The sequence below is a fragment of the Pelecanus crispus genome, chromosome 2 (genome assembly GCF_030463565.1).
Source record: "Pelecanus crispus isolate bPelCri1 chromosome 2, bPelCri1.pri, whole genome shotgun sequence".
Classification (NCBI taxonomy): domain Eukaryota; kingdom Metazoa; phylum Chordata; class Aves; order Pelecaniformes; family Pelecanidae; genus Pelecanus; species Pelecanus crispus.
Window position 1 is genome coordinate 127960274 of NC_134644.1, and position 22286 is coordinate 127982559.

General features: G+C 40.3%; 1 protein-coding gene across 4 annotated transcripts in view; it reads left to right on the forward strand.

The window, feature by feature from the left end:
- The window catches only part of MAPRE2 (microtubule associated protein RP/EB family member 2), a 91797-nt gene that overhangs the window by 60142 nt on the left and 9369 nt on the right, over window positions 1-22286 (forward strand). For all 4 annotated transcript variants that reach the window (XM_075704973.1, XM_075704976.1, XM_075704974.1 and 1 more), the window contains 3 exons: window positions 5200-5345; window positions 7379-7592; window positions 18628-18767. In XM_075704973.1, the coding sequence (XP_075561088.1) occupies window positions 5200-5345; window positions 7379-7592; window positions 18628-18767 (500 nt within the window). The remainder of the gene's footprint in view (window positions 1-5199; window positions 5346-7378; window positions 7593-18627; window positions 18768-22286) is intronic.

The following is a 22286-nucleotide window of genomic DNA, read 5'->3' on the forward strand; positions in this document are numbered from 1 at the left end:
TAGGAATTTGAAGACTGTGGTCTCCAATGGAGTGCTCAACATGAGTCGTGCTATTTGTTAAACACGTGGCTATATGTAACCCAACTTTATGGTCACAGACATGCCCAGTTTAAAAAAAGCCTTGAGTGGCATAACAGAACACCCATATTTGAAATCTAAATGAAAATCTATACGACGACATCTAAGTTAAAAACCTCTCTTAACATCACTCCCACGGAAGCAATTCTAGGAAGCCTGAGGTAAAAGGCAAGCCCCAAGTGCTGCTGTAGTGTAAACAATGATTGCTGGCCTTTGTGGTTTCTTCCCCCCTTTCTTATCAAAACTATTAGGTCACGCATGCTCCTTGCAAGTTACTGCCTTTTTTTGTTGCTGTTGTCCCAGCAACAGGAATACCCGGTGTGTGCAGTTTCCCATCAGCGTTAGCAATGATTGCTCTAGTGAACTGAAGTGCTGATGACTAATATGCATACAAATCATCCTGTATTTTCCAAATGCGTGGTGAGGTTGTTGCAGCTTTGGAGGGAATGAATAATTTGAAGGAATTTGTATCTAATGTGACTGGACATATGATTTTAGATTATCTGGAAAATATTTCCTTAAAGCAAACGAACAAAGAAAAAATTCTAATTACAGAAAAAGGTGTGGTCAGCCTTTTTCCCAAATGGGATTTTTCGAAAACAAGTGTGTGAAAATCGATCTGAGGCCTTGTTAAAAGGTTTAAACTTGAATTTCATGCCATTTTAGAACAAAATTCTTTCTAAGCATTTATAGCAAATTTCTAGTGTAGCACTTGGCTCCTTTTGCTGTGGTTTGGACATCAGAATTAGAATAAAGCAGCCCCACACGCAGACAGGCCCTATCTTTTCGTGGATCTTTTGTGTTCCCATGTTGGTTGGTGTGGTTTTATGTGACTTTCTGGGATCTTGCTCCCACACGCTGCAGGCTGAACGGGCAGGGGCAGACTCTTCTGGCATTTGATGTGAAGGATTGGCCTGACTCCTCCTATAGGGAACAAATATTAACTTGGGCATATCTGAGCTTATATTATAGTATTTCTGCTAAACACTGTATTAGTATACTAAGTACTAAATATAGTATATTTAAAGAAGTTAGTTTGCAAATAATATTTTAATTTTCCTTTATAAATATATAAACATAAATGCCAAAAATTCCAAGGATCCAGTCTTGCTCTCCAGCTGAAATCTACAAGGTTTACTAAGCAGTAAAAACTTGCAGGAAAACAGGATTCTCTTGTTTTCATTGTTATCTCCTTTAATTTTCTTGTGCTTTAAGTAGTCAGAAGCAGAAGTACCTTTGATTATCGAGAAAATACTTGTTTGCTTTTTTGGATTCATCAGCCTCCAGATGGAAGAGGAGAAAGGAGAAAAAGTGAAAATCTGTAATGATGCAGAGTGCATATGCTTCATAGCGAACTGTAAGTCAGTATGGACAGTCTGGGAAGGAAAAATAGAAGCAGGGAAAGAAAAAGTATAGGGCAAAAGCAAAGCTAGAATGACTTCAGCATTGTTTACTGCAAGGGGGACTAGCAAAACACTGTCTACAAATCTGACGACGCTGTAAAAACTTTGTGATTTTATATATTGCTGCCTGCTCTGCCCTGAGCCTGGTGTGGGAAGCCCAGCAAGCACCTGCAAACTCTGTAATGCTGCTGGGCTCTTTCTGCTCGCTCATCGGGCCAAAACGAGCGGCTGCTGGGGGTGTAATCCGGCACAGCCCTGTTTGCGGGTTGGTTTTGCAGTCTGGCCTGTGAATATCTTCTGTAACTAATGGCTGTATCAATATTCTAGATGAAAACACGAAAGGACTTTTAGCCAGTGATTCTAAATTGCTTGCTAGCTAATAGAGGGTAAGAGGTTTTTAACATTGATCCTTCTTCTGCAGTGCTACCAGCTGTAGTTTTCATCTTTCATTTTGGTAGATTTCAAAGGATTTCTGTTTGTGTGTGTGTGTATGTGAATGTTTTCATGCATATATAAGTTTTTTGGTCACAGAGACAGATTTATTGTGAGAACCATTCTGAACAGGTAGTATGTTTTCGACTCCTGTGTACAGATTTTTTTTTTAGGTTTGGGGGGCAGGTTGTTGGTATTCGGGGTTGGTTTCTTTTTTTCAGATGATGTAAGGAACTTTTAAAATCTTGAATAAAATATAATGGCATAAAAATCCTTTTGTTCATGTAAATTATGCAAGAGGTATGTCACAAGCCATGATGTCATCTCTACTGCCATTTTCTTTATGTTTGGTTAAAAATATTCCTTTCCCATGCACCTGCATTGAAGCATCGGTTGTATAATAAATTGAATAGGCCTAATTTGCTGTCCAGTATGCAGAGGACCACGTGTCTATACGCCCTGGCTGTGAGGTAAAGGCATTGTAGTCTTGCATGACTTAGGTAGGGCTGCTCTTTCTGCTGTCTCCAGGAAATCTCAGCTATGGGTAGCGTAGAAAGTATCGTCCCCATTCTGCTGCACTGACGTTTAGCATTTGAATGCGATGTGACAGCTACAAGCTTTAGGAGGTAAAACTTTAAATTATAAATAAATACCTATATAATATTAAATGTGTACATAACCTCAGTGCCCAAAATCAGGCAGTCCCAGTTGACTGTAATGATATTTTTACTTTCTCCTGTTGCTGTGGTAGGCAGGTCTCTGCCTTTTGGGAGTTGAGGAGAGTTTTCTCTTTTTGTAGTTTCCAGTGTTTAGTTCAGTCCATGTTTGTAATTTGCCTCTGTACTTCAGGAAGGAGCATTTTAATAAATTGTGTTTGCCGATGTAATAAAATCCTCCTGTTGAGGAAACGGCCTGGCAGCCAGCTTCGGTGTTGTGTCAGAGACCAGGTTCGTGCTGTCATGTTGGTGTAGTCCAGTGTTTTCTGCCCTCAAGTGTCGTGCAGACCCAGAACCACCTCCTGGCTGGCAAAAGCACAGAAACAACTGCCAGCATGATGGGAAGGAAACACAAGGAAATACCGTAACTAGAGTCTTAAACCTAGTAAGACTCTATTTAAAGGCATGCAGAAGGAATTTGCATTACCAGCAGAAGGAGAAAATCTCATGTGAACACTTTGGGTTTCTAGTTTTCTAAAAGGATCTAGATGAAAGGTTGTGCAGTGCATTTTTAAGGCCTCCAGGCAATTACTTAGATATCAGAGTAAAGCTTATAATTGGGGTATGGGGAGGATGAAAGGACAGAGTTAGGAACAAATTCAATTTATTACACGAAATGATTGCATAATAATCCCTTTGCATGAAATTAAATATGATAAATGTAGTCAAGCCATGCATTATCTGTATATCCATGCTTTTAATTGTAATGTTACTTTTCTGTTGCCACATATTTACCAGTTCTCTTGCTAAGCATGAGTTTTGAATAACTAATTGTGTTTATATAGCTTTCTATAAGAAGATGCAAATTTGTTGTCTGATATTTGTACCTTGCTGGAAGGCTCCTTTTCCTTTAGGCAATATTTTACTTTGATTCCTAATCATATCAAAACCATTGCAAACAGCTAAGCATAAGGTGTCCATGGAAGATCACATTTTTTGTTTGTTTTTAATAACAGTTTTCCCCCATAAAGCTAGGCAATGTGAAGAGAATTTTTTTTAAAAATGGCAGGGGTTTTCAGCACTAAAGCTTGATCTTGGTAAGACCTTTAGCAAAACTCTTACTAGTATTTTGGGAAACTTTTTTGGACTTCAGTCTTAAATTCTGCTTGGCTTTTTGGGACGTTAAGGGCTCTGTAACTTTTCATATGACGGTTGATTGGGTGCAGAGAATGAGAACTATCTCATGCATGAACTTGGTCCTGTCAAAACACATGCATACCCATGGAGAAAAATGTCTTAAAGTTTAAGCTATTGTTGCCCCTCCTGTAAAATGGGGCAAGCCAGGCGTCCATTTTGTTAATTTGGTTTCTGTATGAGCACTCAGCAGAATTATTTTTTGATAAAAATCATTGTCATTGATACTGAGCTGAACTGTTGCGGAGATCTGGACACTTGTTTGTCAAAACTGATCTGCATTAAATGCACACAAGTCTTTTTTGTGGAAGTGAAATTGAACGTGCCAGGAGTAATCAGGCAATCACTTCCCTGCCCTGTATGCTCAAGCACAGGGGCCACACGCTCTACAGCCCTCTGCTCCAGAAATGGGCTTCACTGAATCTTTGCTGAGTGTAAAGCATTTTGTAGGGAACTCTCTTCTGAAGAAGAACTGAAATTGGTTTTCCTCCGATTTCCTCAAACATTTTCAGCCTTAATTTCCAAACACTTGAGTGTGTTCAACAGTAAAGACTGATTTTGCAAACGGCAGTGTCATGATGATGTTGTAGGAGGAAGCTCCGTGCATATAAGGAAAGGCTATCCCTGTTAGCTGCACTCAGTACACTCAAAAGTTTCCATATACTTGCAGCTCTGTGCTGGATTAGGTATGCACACACCCCTACCTACTAATACGTAAGTTCAGATAGCCCTCAAAACTGAACTTAGAAACCTTATTGCTTTGAGTGAGATCTAAAGCTGGTGGCCCAGCTTCTGAGATGTATGGGTGGACTATGCTAAAGTCTGCTTATTTAAATGCTTTTCTCAGGAGATGAAAATCAGTAAAGATGTTTGTTTTGGAGGGGTGAGAACTGGCTACTAGTATGTTTTAACAAGCTGGAGCTTTACAATTTATTTTTTTAAAATCGTGGTTTGATATAATTTTAAATTATTGCCTTGGACTTGATTGGCATGCAGCTACATGTGCCAGAAGAAAGAAGATCTTGGCTTGGTTGAATTCAGGGGGCTGTGAGGATTGAGGGAGCTTATTAAGAGATTTCCATTTTGACTGTGATCTTCTCACTGTATGGACAGTCCCACTGTGTATAGGGACTCCAAGAACATCAGTTTTAAATAGAAGATAGATTTACTTTGCATTAGTCATGGTGGTTCTTCAGATGCTACACAACAGTGCATCGTGCATCCAGACTGAATGGAAAAAAACCCACATTAATATGTCACACTGTTCAATGTACATTAGACAAGTAGATCTGGGGTGCATAGTGTTAGGTTGAATTACAGCAGGGACTTACTCGGCACGGTTGCTTTCTGCTCATGCCTTCTGCTAATGACATTAAATGCCATTTGGTCTTAGCTGGGTGCATCTGGATTAATGTCAGTGCATTCTCTTGTTATAGGAGCAGCTTACTGCCAGTTCATGGACATGCTGTTCCCAGGGTGCATTAGCTTGAAGAAAGTAAAGTTTCAAGCAAAGCTGGAGCATGAATACATTCACAACTTCAAACTTCTGCAAGCATCATTTAAAAGAATGAATGTGGATAAGGTAGGCATTCTGTATTTGTATTTCAATCACTACAAGTGTCAAAAGTTGTGTAAACTGGGTGAAGTCAATAAATAGGGTAAATAAACTTCAAAATACTTAAAGTCCACTTTTTCAACTTTTGAACTGAGAACTGGAGTACAAGTTGTACGTGAAGATGTTCTTCTTGACCTTTCATTATCCGAAAAGGGTATTTAGGCATGAAGGAAGAAATTTGGCATGCTCCATTTAGGTACAAAGTGAAAATTGAGTCCATGTGTCCGCTGAGGAATTGTGCAGCCTAACTCATTATATCTTAATATCAGAGACCCTTTTGATAAAATACCATGTGTTGGAAATTCCTTAGCATCAGTGAACCTTGATTTTTAGATACAGTAAAATTACTGGTGACCTGAATTTCCAACCAAGTAACTTGGAAATATGCTGTTTTTACAAGTATTCCATGTTTCTTGTCCAAAATGGGGTTTAAGGAATTCAAAGTATTCAAAAGCTGGAATAATTTATCCAACTATCTGATAGGTTGGCCAGCACATATGATCTTGTAAAGAATGGAGGGCTCTAAGAAAATGGCTTGTTCAGCCATAAGGCACTGGTTTATGCTTGAATGCATGAATTTGACGGGCTCACCAGTATAAATCACCATGTTAATAAAAATGAATAATGCAAGTTATGTTGTCATACTTTTAGTTTTACACAGATATACTACCTGTATATCCTTTTATGGTTCTGCTCTGCCTTCTAGTGTTGCCTTATTCTGAAGTTTAATAATTTAATAGTCTCTTAATAGAGAGTCCTGTAAGACATTTTTAAAGCAGTGGAAAATGGTCATTATTTCCTGAAATGTTGTGGATGCTTCTATTTACAGTGTAAGTTGTTAACGAAACATTGGAAAGCCTAATAAAGTTAACATTGTCAATTCTTCTGCAGGGAGCAAACTTGCTATACTTTCTCAATGCAGAGTTAAGATACAAAAGGAACAACGTGAAAGGACAGGCAAAATGCTACATTAATCCTTGTAGGAGTATAGTAGACTTATAAAATGCTGCACAGTTGGCTTAACCTTGAAGAAGAAATGAAAATTGCAGTGGTTTTAGGTACCCTTCTTCCAGCTGAAAATTGAATGCATTCGGGAGGCATTAAGATCCATTTAACTTGGCTCTTTAATCAACTGTATTAATTAAGCAAGGCAAGGCAGCCCTCCTTCTGCAGCATTCCCTTCGTAGACCCTGTCTGCCCACAGTGTCTGGGAAGGTTGAGTCTCTTGTAGAGCAATGCTGAACCACCTCCTTACACTAATATTGGCCCACGGCACCTTTTGGAGGCTTTGTTTCTGTGAAAAATTTTGCAGGATATGGATATGGAGACATCCTCAAAGCCTTTCTTTTGTTTTACTAAAACTTTATAGGCATTTTAGTCAACTTCTGCATGTCCATGAACTGTTCTATGTATAGCTATATATGGAATGGAAAAAAATTACAAGGTTAAAACCTCAGGGTTAGTTCATACGATGAACATGTACTGCCAAAATGTAGGTTGGTTTGAACTTCAGCATGTCTTGGAAAAGTTGCTGGGTTTTTTGTCGTTCAAACGGTACGACAGAGAGCAAGAAGCTCCCGTCTGGACCTTTTGAAGAATTGTTCGTTTTTAGTATGCCCAACTGTAGCTTGTCCATTAAAACAGAGATCCCTAGTTAGTGGAATATAGTGTTACTCTCTGAACAGCTTCATTCATCATGGCTGTTACTGCAGTAAGGAAGGAGTAACTCAGTGGAAGAGCAGTAATAAAGGGTTACATACACCCACTGTATAGCCACTTCAAAGGCTGGGTCATCATTTTATTTCAGTTTTATTTCTTATTAAGAGCACTTCCAAATCTACCATAATTTCCTTTTCTTTTAGGAAGAAAAGAATAACAGGGGAATATATGCTGATATAGTTGTTAGATTTTTTTTTTTCCCCCAATTAAGTGTGTATATGTAATTTTTATTTTTAAAAATGGCAGTGATATATTATTGGAACCTTTATTCTACATTTCAGGTAATTCCTGTGGAAAAACTGGTCAAAGGGCGCTTCCAAGACAACTTAGATTTCATTCAATGGTTTAAGAAGTTCTTTGATGCTAACTATGATGGGAAGGAGTATGATCCTGTGGAAGCTCGACAAGGCCAAGATGCTCTTCCCCCACCAGATCCTGGTGAACAAATCTTCAACCTGCCCAAAAAGTCTCACCATGCAAACTCTCCAACTGCAGGTATTTTGTGTCTTCCAGAATTCCATTTCTGTCTCTGAAGACAATTATAAACTGTGATCCATTTTACGTAAATACTAGTTAAAAATTATTTCCTTGTGTGGGTGGGCCATTTTTTTTTTCCTTGTCCATAGGCTTAGCATCTGAGATGGCAGAAGTTAACTTCTTGTGGTGCGCTCTAGTTTGGCCCAGCCCTATCAAGCATAGGGTTTCCCCCCTGTGAACCCTTGATGTAGGTGATGTGGATTTTAGTGATGTCTGAGGATGGAGACAAAGGCATTTAACCTTCTTGTCAATGAATGTGGTGTGTGTAAGTGTATTCAAGAACATTAAATTTCTCTCTCACACCTCCGCCCTTACAGGAAATTGCCAGCACAGGCTGATTTCTTTTTTATTAATTTTTTGTGGTGAGTGAAATGCTTCCAAATCTTAAGGTCTGACTAAGAAGGAAAAAAATGAATTGATTTGTGGCTTTATATGTGCTCATTGTTCAGGTACGGTAGTTCTCTTAAGTGAGCAACATACAACTATTGCTCTTTCTCAAAGATACCTCTGTCTTCTAACTTTTTGTTTTGTGTTTATACTGGGTTTTGCTAGGATAGAGTTAATCTTCTTCATAGGAGATTATGTGGTGCTATGTTTTGGATTTGTGATGAAAACAGTGTTGGTAACTCAGGGATGTTTTAGTTATTGCTGAACAGTGCTTGCACAGCATCAAGGCCTTTCTTGTTTCTCAGATGCCTTGCTAGTGAGTAGGCTAAGGGTGTACAAGAAGTTGTGAGGGGACACAGCCGGGACAGCTGACCCCAACTGACCAAAGGGATTTTCCATACAATAAAACTAGGGGGAAGAAGGAGAAAGGTGGGGGGATGTTCAGAGTTATGACGCTTGTCTTCCCAAGTAAGTGTTACGTGTGATGGAGCCCTGCTTTCCTGGATATGGCTGAACACCTGCCTGCCAATGGGAGGTAGTGAATGAATTCCTTATCTTGCCTTACTTGGGTATGTGGCACTTGCTTTACATATTAAGCTGTCTTTATTTCAACCCATGAGTTTTCTCATTTCTGCCCTTCTCATTCTCTCCCCCATCCTGCCGGGGGGGGAGTGAGCAAGCAGCTGTGTGGGGCTCAGCTGCCTACTGGGGTTAAACCACGACAGTGTCTGGAATGGGCCGAAGGACTAAGCCTGATCTTTATGTAATATGGGCATGATTGGTCACTAAGCAGATGCCATTTTTTTGATAACTGAGAGTTAAGTGAACAGGAGAGCCGCTAACATTTAAAAAAAAAAAAAAAAAAAAAAGACTAAACTAGTGTTACTGGGGTTGGTTGACTGTACATGTATAGGTTTGTGCATACAGAAACACACATGCACACACACTTAATTCCTTTATTGTTCTGTCCTGGGTTTACTTTATTCATGCTAACCCAGTCCTCAAATAATGATTAATTTTCAGTTGGCTTAATTATGTGACCCGTCTTCTCGTGGGCTCAGGTGTGCACCAGTGCTGGCAAAGGGAAGGGGCAGGTTTGAGGCACCCTCTGTTTTAGGCTGGCTTATGCTCTGGAATCATACCCAGATTTCAGCGTTCTGCTCTGATCACTTCTGACATCAAAGTGGGGCATACTTGGCCAGCTGCCTTCAGCTCATTAGTGCTTCCAGGAAATTGAGCGCCTAATAGCAGGCCAGTGCTGCTCTGGGCTTTTGCAGCTTGTTTACGTCTTTGTTTTGCACCATCTTGTGTCTAAACTTCTGAATTTCAGGGCCTGGTATGCTATAATTTCCCATGTGATGTCTTGTACTCCCTTTGAAAACAAAAAAAACCCCAAGTGCTAATGTCATGGTGTTACCCAATTGAGAAATTGGAAAAGAAACTTTTATTAAATACAGACTTTACCATGCTTGTTAGTTCTTGCAGATGGTCTGTTTGTACCAAAGTCACAAATGTGTCATGCAAATTAAAGTTGTGGAGGTGACAATCCTAGAGAAATAGAATAGCTGCTGAAGTGGAACCAGGCAGCTGATATGGAGGATAATGCAGTGATCTCATGTCGTGTTGCTGGCTGTATGAAGCACATGTCCTGTGCCTCCTCAGCCCTTGTATGGCATAGGACAACTGAGATATAATGTAATGATCTTTGGTAAGATTCTGTGGCTGTGGAAGTTAGCTTTTTCATGGAAAGCCTCCTTCATTATTAGCTTAAATATTGTCGAGAAGTATGACAGGCAGGACACTAGTTTAATTTTTTTTGAGGTGGGGAGGGGGGCGTGTAGACATGGCATGATGCTAGGTGAAATGAGAGTTGTAGCTTGTATTGCTGCCTGCATTTTAGAACAGGACTATTTCATTTAGGTGTCAGCCATGCTTAGGTTTATTCAATTGCTGGGTGAGCACGTTTTCATTTCCCTGATGCATTGTGCCTTTGTGCCTCACCTCACCTCATCATGTAGCCTGATTGCTTGAAAGGATGGGAGCCCTAACTGGGTGCCTGTTGATAGAGGACACTCTGGGAGGTGGGCCATATGCATCTGCAAGCTTGTGTCTGCCTCATCTCCTGCTGTTTGGAAGTAAATTGGGATGATGTGGAAGCAAGTCCTGGGTAGTTGGGAAATTACCATGAAAGATGTGCTTCCTTACTTCTGTTGTGTGTGTGTGTGTGTCTGTGCATGCTCATGCACGCTTAACTGGAAATGAAGGAGTATTCATTACAGTTGTTATAAGAACCATAATGTGCCCATGTGAGTAAAACAAGCTTAGCCATTTATACTAAAAAGGAAAAAAAAGATAAGGTCTCATGAGTTCTGCGGCAGGCTAAGAATTCCCCACCCCATCTGGAGTTTTGTCTTCCTTGATGATACAGGCACAAAGAGGGAATACATGCCCGTGGGTAAGTGCAACATCAGGTGGCACAGTTTAAATGGCTATCTATGAGTTTTATGTTGATTATTTTGTTATTCTATGTTCTTAGGTCTTCAGTGGAATGGGTGAGGTTTTGGGCATGGCTTTACTTCCACTGACTTTGTTGTGGCAGCAGTAAACATTGTGGGCTGCTTGATGCAATAACCTCTTACACCAATGCAGCAAGCATTTGCCAGTATCTGTAGCAGTTTGCCACAGTAGTTTGGCTCTTTTTTTTTTTTTTTTGGTACCTTTTTTTTTTAAATGTCACTTTTAATTTGTGTGATTTGTTCTAGAGTAACACTGAAGCTTTGAAATTTTAGTACTGTCTTGTTTCAGTTCATTAATGAAACAAAAAGAAGCAATAGTGAGAGAAAATAAAGAACCCAGAAGATCTTCCAGCATAATCCAAAAATTTTTAAACAGTGTGCAGTGAACATATGTAAATACATGCACTTATTGTTCAATATCAGGAGCAAGTAGGCATATGGGTACTCATTCACACTATATTTTTTGTTTTGACAGACCTTCCAATATGCCTATTCTAAATTGATGAAATATTCCTAAAGGAATAATTTATTTAGCTACCAGTAATTTCATATCTGTTTCAGATGATTCCTGTTGTTCCACAGAATAACTCTTCCAGTTCCCTTTGCCAGGGTTTTGGTTTTGAATGATTTAGGAGGTGCTGATCTCTTTAATTATTCATAACGACTTTATAACACTCTGTTCTAACTCTGTGTTTTCAGAGGTAGACTAAGATATGTCTTTCAATTAACAAGAAAGGGGTCAAATCCCTAAAGCCTGCTCTGAAAGCTTACCCAGAAAGGTAGCTGCCATGAGTTAGAATTATTTTTGGTATTTTAATCTGACACTAAAGCGTGGCAAGACCCATGGTATCAGGTAGCTGGTATCTGTACCTATACATGGGTATTTACCTGTATCTCTGCAAATGCCGAGTGTGGTCTTTATTTCATTTTTAAAAGTGCTTCTAAACAAAGCGAAACTCAAGAAACCTGAAAATGCACTGGGTTTTGTGTTAATCGGGGAGCAGTGCAACAGCCATGGCCCTACCTCTCCTAAAGGCAATCCGACTGAGGAGTCAGCACAGGTCAAGGATAATGCAGCTCGGAAATGGAAGCGTAAATAGGTCCCTAAAACTAATCTGCTGTGCCACCCTCGCGTTACCTCGTCCCTTCCTTGAGAGACAGAGCCGATTTGTTGCCAAGCCGATGACTGTACGGAGGGTGGATGGCTTCAGTAAGACGTGTAAAAGGCTGCTTCTAGAAATAGTAGGAGCAGCAAGGATTTGCCAGGTAAATGCAGCTCCCTGCTGGGGGAACGGGTATGTTTTCATCCTTCGAGGAGTGGAGCCAGCAGCACAGACCACCGCTGCAGGCTCTTTGCCAACAGCACCACAGCTGCTTTTAGATATAACGCCATCTGCCAGCCCTGAGCCGCCTTTCGATCTCCTACAGCCTCCGCTCTTCTCTAATGCAGTGGTAAACAGCCTACAGATGTAGAGTCAAAATTATGGTAAGGGATTAAAATATTAGGGCACTGTTGTTTGTGCCAGTTCTAATGCTCCCTGTGGAAAAGAGCAGAAAGAGCTTCGTCTGATCAAATTGAAAATGGTGATCAGGTTGTCAGGATTTTAGCTTAGTGCCTTATGTAAGTACTCCTGTGTGTCGGAGCAAATCTCCATGGAGCGCTGTTCTGTGTATGGGTGTGGGGTGTCAAAAATGCGCAGGTAAAAGACAGCTTAACAAAATTAATTATTTACTTGTAAGCTAAAAGTGCGAGAGGTTTTTAGATCTGAAGGCTGTTAGATGTTTTAGTTTGAAATATTCAGTGAGAGCAGGATGACTAAAGCAGAGCTGGAAAATACTGGAGGATCACATGAGGGCTAAAAATACTCACGCTATGACAGGGAAAATAACCAGGGCAGAATGAACTGTTTGTGCACGAATGCTTTATATATAATCTGCGTGCCACTGAAAAGCCAATTGCACAAGAAAAACACTGATTTTTCTTTAGGGAAATGATATATCCTACTGTGGCAGATGTGCTGTAAATTAATTTTGAGGGATAAAAATACTCAACAAAACCAGCCTTTATTTTAGCAGCTAGTGATACGATTAGGACTCCTGGGAGACTAGAGAACTCCTTCTAATGCTTTTTTCCTTTGCTTTCCACCAAAACATGCCACCTTTTTCCCCAGGTGGCGGGCAGTTGGTAGGGGCAATGGCAACCTCTGCTCGTGGTGGTGCGGTGCTCCCGGACAGCGTGGCAGAGCTGGAGATGGGAAGAGCCACGGGGCGACAAACTGAAAATGCTTTTGTGCCTAGTTCATATGAGGCCAAGGAATTGTACCAGCCGACGGGAACAGCATGTGCAGTGACAGTGCTGGCCTGGGAGCTAGAGAGGAAAGTGCCTCAGCCTTAATACAGAAACAACCTCTCTGCCAGCGTGAGGAGAGTTTAATTTTTAAAGCCACTGAGCCTGAGAATTTAGACCACGAAGCAATGCTGCTTGCAGTGCAGGAGCCAAGGCCTTTTTTCTAGAAAGATTGTGTTTGAAAAACAGTGGTGAAAATTGCTGTCTTAATTTTCAGTGTACTGTGGGTGTGGTTTGAATGCCTGTGTTGCTCAAATTTTTGCACGATCTTTCATATTTCAGTATGCATTTCTTCACATATTTTCTTTCAGATTTTCCTGTTGAGACTGCTTTCTCCTTGTAGCTAAGCAGACAGTTGAATTTTAGAAAATGCAGCTTTTTAAGAGCATTTCAGATTTTAAATTGTATTCTTCTGTTAAGCCTATGTGGAATGGTTTTGTCCATTGAAGATGAATGCTTGCATGCTGGAAGATGTTTCTAGAGAAAATAGGAGTTTCAGTTGAGAACAATTAATAGTTGCCATTAAAATGTTGGTTAGTTTAAATCTACAGAAAAGTCTTCATTTATGATGGGGAAAAGGCTGTGGTTAGAAGAAGATTTGATAGATGGGAACTATTAAAGATGAACTGAGAGAGTCATGCCATCAACAAAACCTTTTCATCTGACAAGTAGACTCCATTGTATGTTCTTGCTTGGATTCCACTGTTGAAATTTTTAAGAAGTGCTTCAGTTTCAAGTACGTGTACACGCTTCTCTTTGCCAGCTGTCCGGCAGGTGGTCAAAGTAGAGCTCATCAGACTGTACTGTGGCCAGCAGCAGCGGAGGTGTGGAGACCTGAGGGGACAGAGGAGAACTGCCACCCAGGGGAAGTTAGTAGCACAAAATAGGCAGCTGAGCTGCAGCGTGTTGGGATGCTGAAAGTCGAGTCAGATTTTGTCTGAGGTCATTTCATTCCCATTAAGCATAATTTGTCATCACTTATGCCATTAAGCATCCCTAAATTGAGCAGTTTCTTGCATCCCAGTGTAGCAGCAACAATAAGTGTGTGTGAATATTAATTTATTTACTGTTCTCACTCATTTTTATTAAGTGGATGGAGAGTTTTTCTTTAGCTCGTGAAGAAATTGCTAGCTCTGTGGCCTCTTGGTGGGTTTTTTTTTTCCTTCTGTGGCATGAGTCAGGAATATTCACTTCATGAAGTCCTTTAATTTGACTGAAGATATACTGCGAGTGATTCCCAAATTCCGTTGAAGCAGTGGTCGTGAGGGCTCAGCCAAGTCTCGTGCTTGCTCAGGGCTTCCATTGCTCTCCATGCTGTCCTCACGCACGTCCACACTGTATTCATGCATCTATTTCCTTGGAATTTTACATAAATATTTAACAGTATACTAATTACTCATATAGCTTCAAGGAAGATTTCTCTCTAAACATTAAATAGGTCTCTTGTCTGCAAGACTGCGCTTGTGATGTAAAGTGACCTGGAATTCACAGCCTAGCTTTGTTGTACCCAAAACCTGCACAGTGCCAACATCCACTGTTTTAAATTGCAGAAGTGTACATCTGTTTGTAAAACTTAATGTCTTTAGCAAAAAGAGTACTAAAGCTGAAACCGGAGGGGATATATTTCATTATGATGGGACTGACTGGTAATTGTTTCTGGAGTACAACAGATAGAAAATTGTAATGTGTTTCAAAGCTGGTTCAGCTAACTTATTTCAGTACAAGAACAAAATAATTTGTCTTTCAACTGTAAATTTATTTTTCCCATCTCTGCTGCTGTTACATGGGCAGGTATAAAAAGTTATCCAGGTGCTAACTGAAGCAGCTGTGATACTGTTTAAAAAAAATCCAGTTGGACCCTGCATTAACCTAAAATCAGAGCATGCTGTAACAGAAGTTCTCACAGAACGGTGGAGGTGGGAAGGCACCTCGGAGATCGTCCAGTCCAACCCCTCTGCTCAAAGCAGGGTAACCTAGAGCTGGTTGCCCAGCACCATGTCCAGTCAGGTTTTGAGTATCTTTTTGAACATCGACAGTAAGCTTGAAAAGGAGTTGGTAATGGGTAACATTTATGGCACTGATTACAATGCAGTTTTCTCAGTGGTCAGTGAAAAGAGCTGGTTATCAGGTATTTTGTATGTAAAATATTTGTATAAAATTTCTGTGCTTTCTCAGAATATGTAAATGGCTCATATATATATATTTTCATAGAAGATACAATGTTGGAGAGAATTTAAACTGCTTGGGTTATATAGCCCCTCTGAGCAATGCATTAGGAGTTATTCCACACTTGCACTAATTGACTGCAAAGCCATTGTGGTGCTCAATAGCAAAGTCATTAAGTCGACCAAGATCTTTCATCTCTGTTTAGGTATCTGGCTGTCTCAAGTACTTTGCACTACTCTACCAACGAGCATCCTTTAATTCTTTTATGAAATTAAGCTTCTGTTAGAAATGGGAGGCTTACCTCTGAGCTGATTCTAAAACTGATATTTCAGAATAAATGTGCAGTAAAGCTTTTTTTTTTTTTTTCCCACTCCAGGAAATTTTAAATTAGAAATCCCTAGGCGTTCTCTGTTGCAATTAAGTTCTATCCAGCTGTAGCTGATACAGTCTGAAATGCTCAGGTTATTTAGCTGGTTTTTATCTGCATTACTGACATTGGAATATCATGTTCATTTAAGAGCTGATCCTGAGCAGCGGAGCAAAAGTCGATTTCTTTTGATTTGTCTGGACTTTATAAAGCTTAGTAACACTTTGCCGTGGAAATTCAAAAGGCTTTGTTGTTTTCAAAGGAGGGCAGAATATAATGCGGTGTGTTGCTGCTATCCAGGCCTCTCTGTCCGCAGACAGTGGTGATGTGGGCTTGCTCAGCATGCTCTGGGAGGGCACATCAGCTGCAAATTAGAGAGAATACCTGGGGATTAAATATTTGTGCCTGCTCTGGCCTTAACTCTCTCTGCAGGTTAAAAAGAGGTGTGTACTTAATGATTTGGCTTTTTGTGATCGCTACCCCAATCTACAAAGAACTAGCTTCACAGGGCTGTTGAGCATGGAAGGGAGCAATATGCTGTGGCTGCACAACGTGCCTTGCTTAGGTTTTGCACCATGATCCCCTCCAGGAGAAATGGTGAAGAGCTGACAGGCCGGGGGATGCTGCCCTAGAAAAGCTGAGCAGCTTCTCCTGTGCTTGTGCGCAGGTGCTTGCTGCCTAGAGACAAACCAGTGCTGCCTTCGAGTAGAAGGGTGGTTGGTAGAGGGGGGAGCTGCACCGACCAGCCAAGGTTTTGCATCTGAAGATCCATAGCTTGTTTTATAGCACTTAATTTTCAGTTGATATCCTGAACTGCATCTTGCAGAATATGGTAAGAAATAAATGTTGATACCTTGGTTTAGTATACATATATATTATTTTAAATGTTGTATAGGTAACTGTTGCAGTTGCATGTGATACAAGTATTCATTAAATAACCTGAAGCCCAACTAGAATGCTATAGTCAAAGTGATTATTTCACACGTGTGTTTATCTTGCATATTTTGACACCAGTTTTCTTCTGTTTACCTGCTAATCCAAAGGAAAATTAGTTTCCTAGCTTTGAGAGCCTCTTAACAATCCTGCTCTGAAGCAGCTGATTTTTACTTAGTCCAAATATGGACTGAACCTGCAGAGCATTGAAGGCAGGGCGCTAAAGTTAATGAAATTGCCTAAAGAAAGAAATAATGGAGAAAGACCTTGGCATTTTTAATGTTTTTCCACAAATGATTTATTCTTTGCTGATCTAAGTATGATGTGAAAAGAAGTTTAATTTCATTCATACAATATTGAATTTTCCCAACTTTAGCGGGTCTGTATACTGTATCTGAAATCTGCTAGAGGTGAATTTGTATATGCAATTAGACATGGAAGCTATTGGAGTCACCAATTTCTGAGGAAAAAAAAAAAATCCCCAACATATATGTTTTTTTTTTTTTCTTATCTGTCTTATATTAAAGAGCATAGAAAAGGAGGATGGGCATCTTGCAGAGACATGTTTACACAAGTCAGTTGGATTATCAAGTTGTTTGTTTGTGTTCTGTTGGCATTAGATGACCCAGTTAATACAGAGTTACCACTAGAGGTGGGAGGAGGTGCTTGTTACAAAGAGAGGCCTGTGACTAGATCAGGAAAGCTTAAGCAAGCTTGATGAAATAACCCATTGCTGCTTTCCTTTCCCATCGCTTTTCAGCTCCTCCAAGGGACCGCTGTACACAGTTCTAGGTCACTGAGACCGTGTGAGCTCCAGGGTTTGGTCATATGGGCAGCACCACAAGTTGTCTCTTCCCCTCCTGCCTTTCCCTGCCTCCTTGCAATTTCTTCCTAGCAACGCCTTCGTAAAACATTGGTTTTACAATGAATTACTTTATTAAAGTGTTGTCTGATACTGGGGATACATTGTGGAAATGACAACTTAAAACAATTTGTAGTGTGCCATAAATCAAGCAATTGTATGGGAGGAGCAGCTGGTGAGGTGTGGGGTGGAAGGTGGCTGCGGAGAAAGCTGGGGCAAATCCCTCCAGAAGTGGAGCAAGCTCAGAGCTCAGCCGGCAGCTGGGTGCTTGCTGGATTCAGGCTTTCTCCCACACCCTGTGTGTCCCAGGCTTCAGAGCTGACAACATCTGATGGTGGCGATGGCCATGGAGCTCATCCACATGTCTGGTCAGCTGTATTTTGCTCTTTGTAAGAAACAGTGATAACTGTGGGTGCTGCAAAGCACGACTTCTTATTCCCATGCCTGCTTAATAAATCAAATAAAACAGGTCGGAGAGGCTGGGTTTCTGTTTTGTCTTCTTTACCCAAGCGATTTTTGTGCCAGATGTATGTTCACTGCATCTGAATTTTTTCCCAGTTGGAGGGAACAAGGAAAAGGCTGTGAGTGAGAGCACAGTGCCTGTGGGAGCCCAGGCAAGGTGGATGGCCGGGAGCCGGGCACTCATGTACCGGGGCTGAGCGACTAAATCAAACAGCCAGCGACAAGGAGAGGAAAGATGGAGAGGCAGAGCAAGGTGTGACGTTCGTATGAAGGCACTGCAAACCCTTTGACACAAATGTTTCCCTGCTTGGGCATTTGTGTGCCTCAGGCCTTGTGAAAAAAGGTACCCGTGCGCACTTGTTACTTGCCAGTTTTGCTGGTAAAGATGTTGCTCCGTATTCTGGCAGATTTGCAGTGCAAGTAATTAAAAACAAATGGCAAAACCTAAGCAGACCAAAACTCATCTCTTAGTCACTATGGCAACTGTGAGTTCACTGAAGGATTTAATTCTGCGTGCTCTGTGACTTGCAATGCCTTTGTCTCAGGGATGGTTTGCATCTGAAAATGGGGAAAGCACAGGCAGTTTAGCTGGGTTGATTTCAAGCCTGCCTTTCTCCAGGAAAATTGCAGATAGACATGTACACTAAATATTGGGCTGGGGGAATGGGCTGCTAATGGCATATTTTTTTAAAGCTGAAAGCTGCTGACAGCTAAGGGAACTTTATAATCTTAGCTTGATGTTTGTTTATTTTAGTTTCAGAGTTACTTCATTCTGAGTAGTAAACACAAAGTAAAACTACTAGGAAACATGTGGGGTTTTTTCCCCAAGGTATAGCAGCACTGGCGAATTGTTGTCTGTAAAATGAACATTTTTGTTTCAGTATCAGGTTAATAGGAACTGGATTTATCATAGGGATAAATCTCGATGATTATTTTTTTATTGTATTTCTCAGGTGCTGCTAAATCCAGTCCAGCTTCTAAACCAGGATCAACACCTTCTCGCCCATCTTCAGCAAAGAAAGCTGCACCAAGCAGCTCAGCATCTAAATCAGATAAAGATTTGGAAACTCAAGTCATACAGCTCAGTGAACAGGTAAATTTGCTGTAGGCATAAAATTAGATGCATTCATTGTCACAGGCAGGCATGAAATCTACTATTGCCCTGTGTTGAATGATGCTCTCCAGAATTATGAAGGGACAAAAGATTGAAATAGCCCAGCTGGGAAGAAAAAAGAAGTGATTTATTGTTAAAAATAACATCTGACAGAGATGACTGGTGTTTGCCAGTGTTTCTAAAAGGTGATCTTAGGAATGACAGGTAAGTCCTGCTGAAGTATGATAATTTTATTACATGTTGAAATGTATCTTTTATTTCACTTGGATAGGAAAAATCCCAGTAGTGTCTTTGCTCTTGTATATTACAAATTTGAAATAAATCATTTTAATGTGTCGTTGTGAAGAAGGCAAGCCTGTTTGTAATATCAAGGTGTTAAAGATTTGCAGCTGAATCAAGACTAGCTCATTGCACTCCGCTTTCTGGAAAAAAGGCGTTAAGAAGGTAATACGCCTTTTTCATTGAAAAATGTGATCTACCTTTGTGAGAATACTTAGTTATATTATAAATAATCTTCTGCAATATAATTAATAAAGCTTCAGAATTTCTTTAATGTTAAAAATGTAAGGGCTTAATTTTCATTTATGCTATGGTGCTTTACACCACTCTGTCATTCCTGGACATGCAAGAGTGTCTGCACTGGACATGAATAAATATCTGCATCTGGCTCAAGACCGTGCTGTCAGAATGGTGTAAATGCCACTATTATAGATGAGGCCTGATCCCTGTATTTGTCCTGGACGAGGGAAAATGGAAAGGCAAACCTCATATTCTAGAGTCTGAGCTGCCTGGCAGCTGCATTCAGGAAGAAGTCATTATTCTGGATCAAGTATAATTTTCCACAATTAAGGGCATTTCAGTTTCAGACTTTCATCGAGCTGAACAACAAAGATTTCAGTTTGCTGAGGCACTGTTTGCAAATTCTTAGTTACTGTTATGCACTTAAAGGTGGTGGGTGGATAGCCACATCCCAAACACGGCGTACTACGGATTCAGGGTATAATTCTGAGCAGCAGAGAGCACAACAAGGTCTACCAGCCTTCCAAATGGGCTTTTGATTGTCGCTGTAACAGAAAAGTTTTTAAATGTTGCACAAGGAATGCATGTATGTATTTTTCACAGAATCTTTTTCAGTTTTTAAATCAATGTAAGAGTGGATTTCAAACGTCAGCTTAATGCAACTTAAACCATGACATTTGTACTCAGAAGTCAGAATGTGTTTGCTTCAGGAGGGAAGAGTTGGTTGGGATCTGAGCAACATAAAAATATTTGATCTTTGCTAAAAGAGGCAGTCACTATCACACCCGCTGCTAATGTATTCCTAGCACGTTCCATGTGTGAAAACCTTAAGCTTTGTATACAAATAACCCTGAGGAAAAACTGATTATTTCCCCCATCACCAAAGATGAGAAGAAATTTTGGGGATTTGGAAAGTTGGTGTTCTAATCAAATTCCTATGTGGCTGTAACAGCTTGGAGGTTTTTTTCCCAGCCCTTTCATGGATGGCAGCTAAGGGAGCTTGAAACATCTGAAGTTCCATGCAATTTGTAGTGGAAAAGTTTAAGTAGTGGGGCTGTCCATACACTATATTTTACCACAGGGTTGCTTAAGGAGCTATTTGCAATAATCGCAAGCCATCCATAGCATTTGCTAGTTTAACAGCTCCCAGCAATCTTAAAGTTTCTCTTAAAACGGTCTTAGCTGTCGCCTTGGCCTGTGCTAGTAAATTAAATTAAATTAAATTAAATTTGCAGTGCAAATTTAGTAAATTTGTAATTAAACACTTCCAAAGAATGTCACTGTGCACTGGAACATGATTACCAATAGTATTAAAATGCTAAAGTGGTCCCTGCTGTATTTTTGGTCTGACACAGCTAGTACTCTCCCAAAGAGTTTGAGTGCAGTTGAGGACACAGCACAGACCAGGGACTGTTACATATGGAGAAGAGACCTTTGCATATGGTGAATGGTCCCAGGAACTGCTAACTGTATGCTACTATACACATAGTTTCTGAAAACGGCACTATCTTGGCTGCGTGTCTACAATATGTACTTAATCTCCAACCTGGCTCTGCAGTCCTGTGAGTATCCATACTACCAATAAGTACTGTCAGACAAAAGACCAGTCAGTAGGAACTTTTGCCTTTGCACCCATTAAGTGGATTGCAGAGAGGTACTTCTCGTCCAGAAACAGAGCATGAGAGTTAACATGCACTGTTCCTCATACAGGATTAGCCTTCTGGCAAGTAAATAGAAGGAAGAAGTAGCATGTGGATGTGCCTAATTACCTATGTCAGAGACAAGTAGCGGATATGTAACTGAAGAAAAGCATATCTGGCTTGGTTATAACAGTGTTTACTGTATACAGTAGTTCATTAACTGTGCGCATGTATGCATAGTTTAATGACTCTATTTCTTAAAATGTCATGAATATATAGAATAAAAACGTGAGAGTGCCTTCATAGTAAATAGGTCAGAAGGGGAGACAGACTGAGCTATTAGCTGCCAGTGTTTCAGCTGAAGTTCATTGTTTTCCCAAGCTCTAGCAAGCACAGAGCGAGATCTGGAAGCAGTTACGTTCTTGTTCTGTCTGGATGCAGGCACTGCTCTCAAGGAATATGCTGCTGCAGATCCAGAAGACACATCCTTAAATGTGAGGTCTTCATCTATAGACCAAAATATTGTAAACCCTTGTTCCATTTTGCTCTTTCTATTTTCATGAATAAATAGTTCCTTTTAAGGTGACTGGTCATCGTATCAATCGCCTATTCAAACTGCCAAGGGAAGATTTGGGTGTCACAGTCAGGCTGCTGGTCAGAAATGGGTTAGTAGGTGAATGAGATGCTCTGAGATCCTGCCCTGGTAACAGGTCAGTTCTGCTGTCTGACACCTCTGAGAGTGCAATCAAAGGTCAGAAAAAGACATCGCTAGCTCAGCAGTTACAGAAAAATGAACCGATAGGATTTAGTAGGCTGTCAAAGCATTGTTTGAACTCTGCTGGTATTTTTACTAGTGAATGAAATAAATTAGCTTTCAGTAGAACTGGCAACACCACTTTCTATTAAATTGTATCTGTCCACCGAAATGTAGGCTGATGCAATTTAATTTATTTAGCGCGTTTTATTTAGAAAATCATCTGTATAATTGCAGTCCTTAAAATGCAGATGCTAATTTGGCTGTAATTTGCATGTGATTGGGGTCAGTGTGTTTACTGTAGACAGCTTCATCTGTGATTATTTCTGTTGGTTGTTACACTGCTGTCCTTTGAATTTGAGAGCCACTTAAACGCGTTATCCTGATTGTGTATATCCCATTGGACAGTAGTTTATCTGTTATGCTCCCACAAAATTGTTCTTTCTTAAATATATATGTATGTGTGTATATATAATATATGTATGTATAAAAATATATTGCAACATCTGTCATGACTTATATGAAGCCTAATCATTAACAGCTATGTTGCCCATAAATGATTTGCAGCAGTCCTAGTGGTGAAAT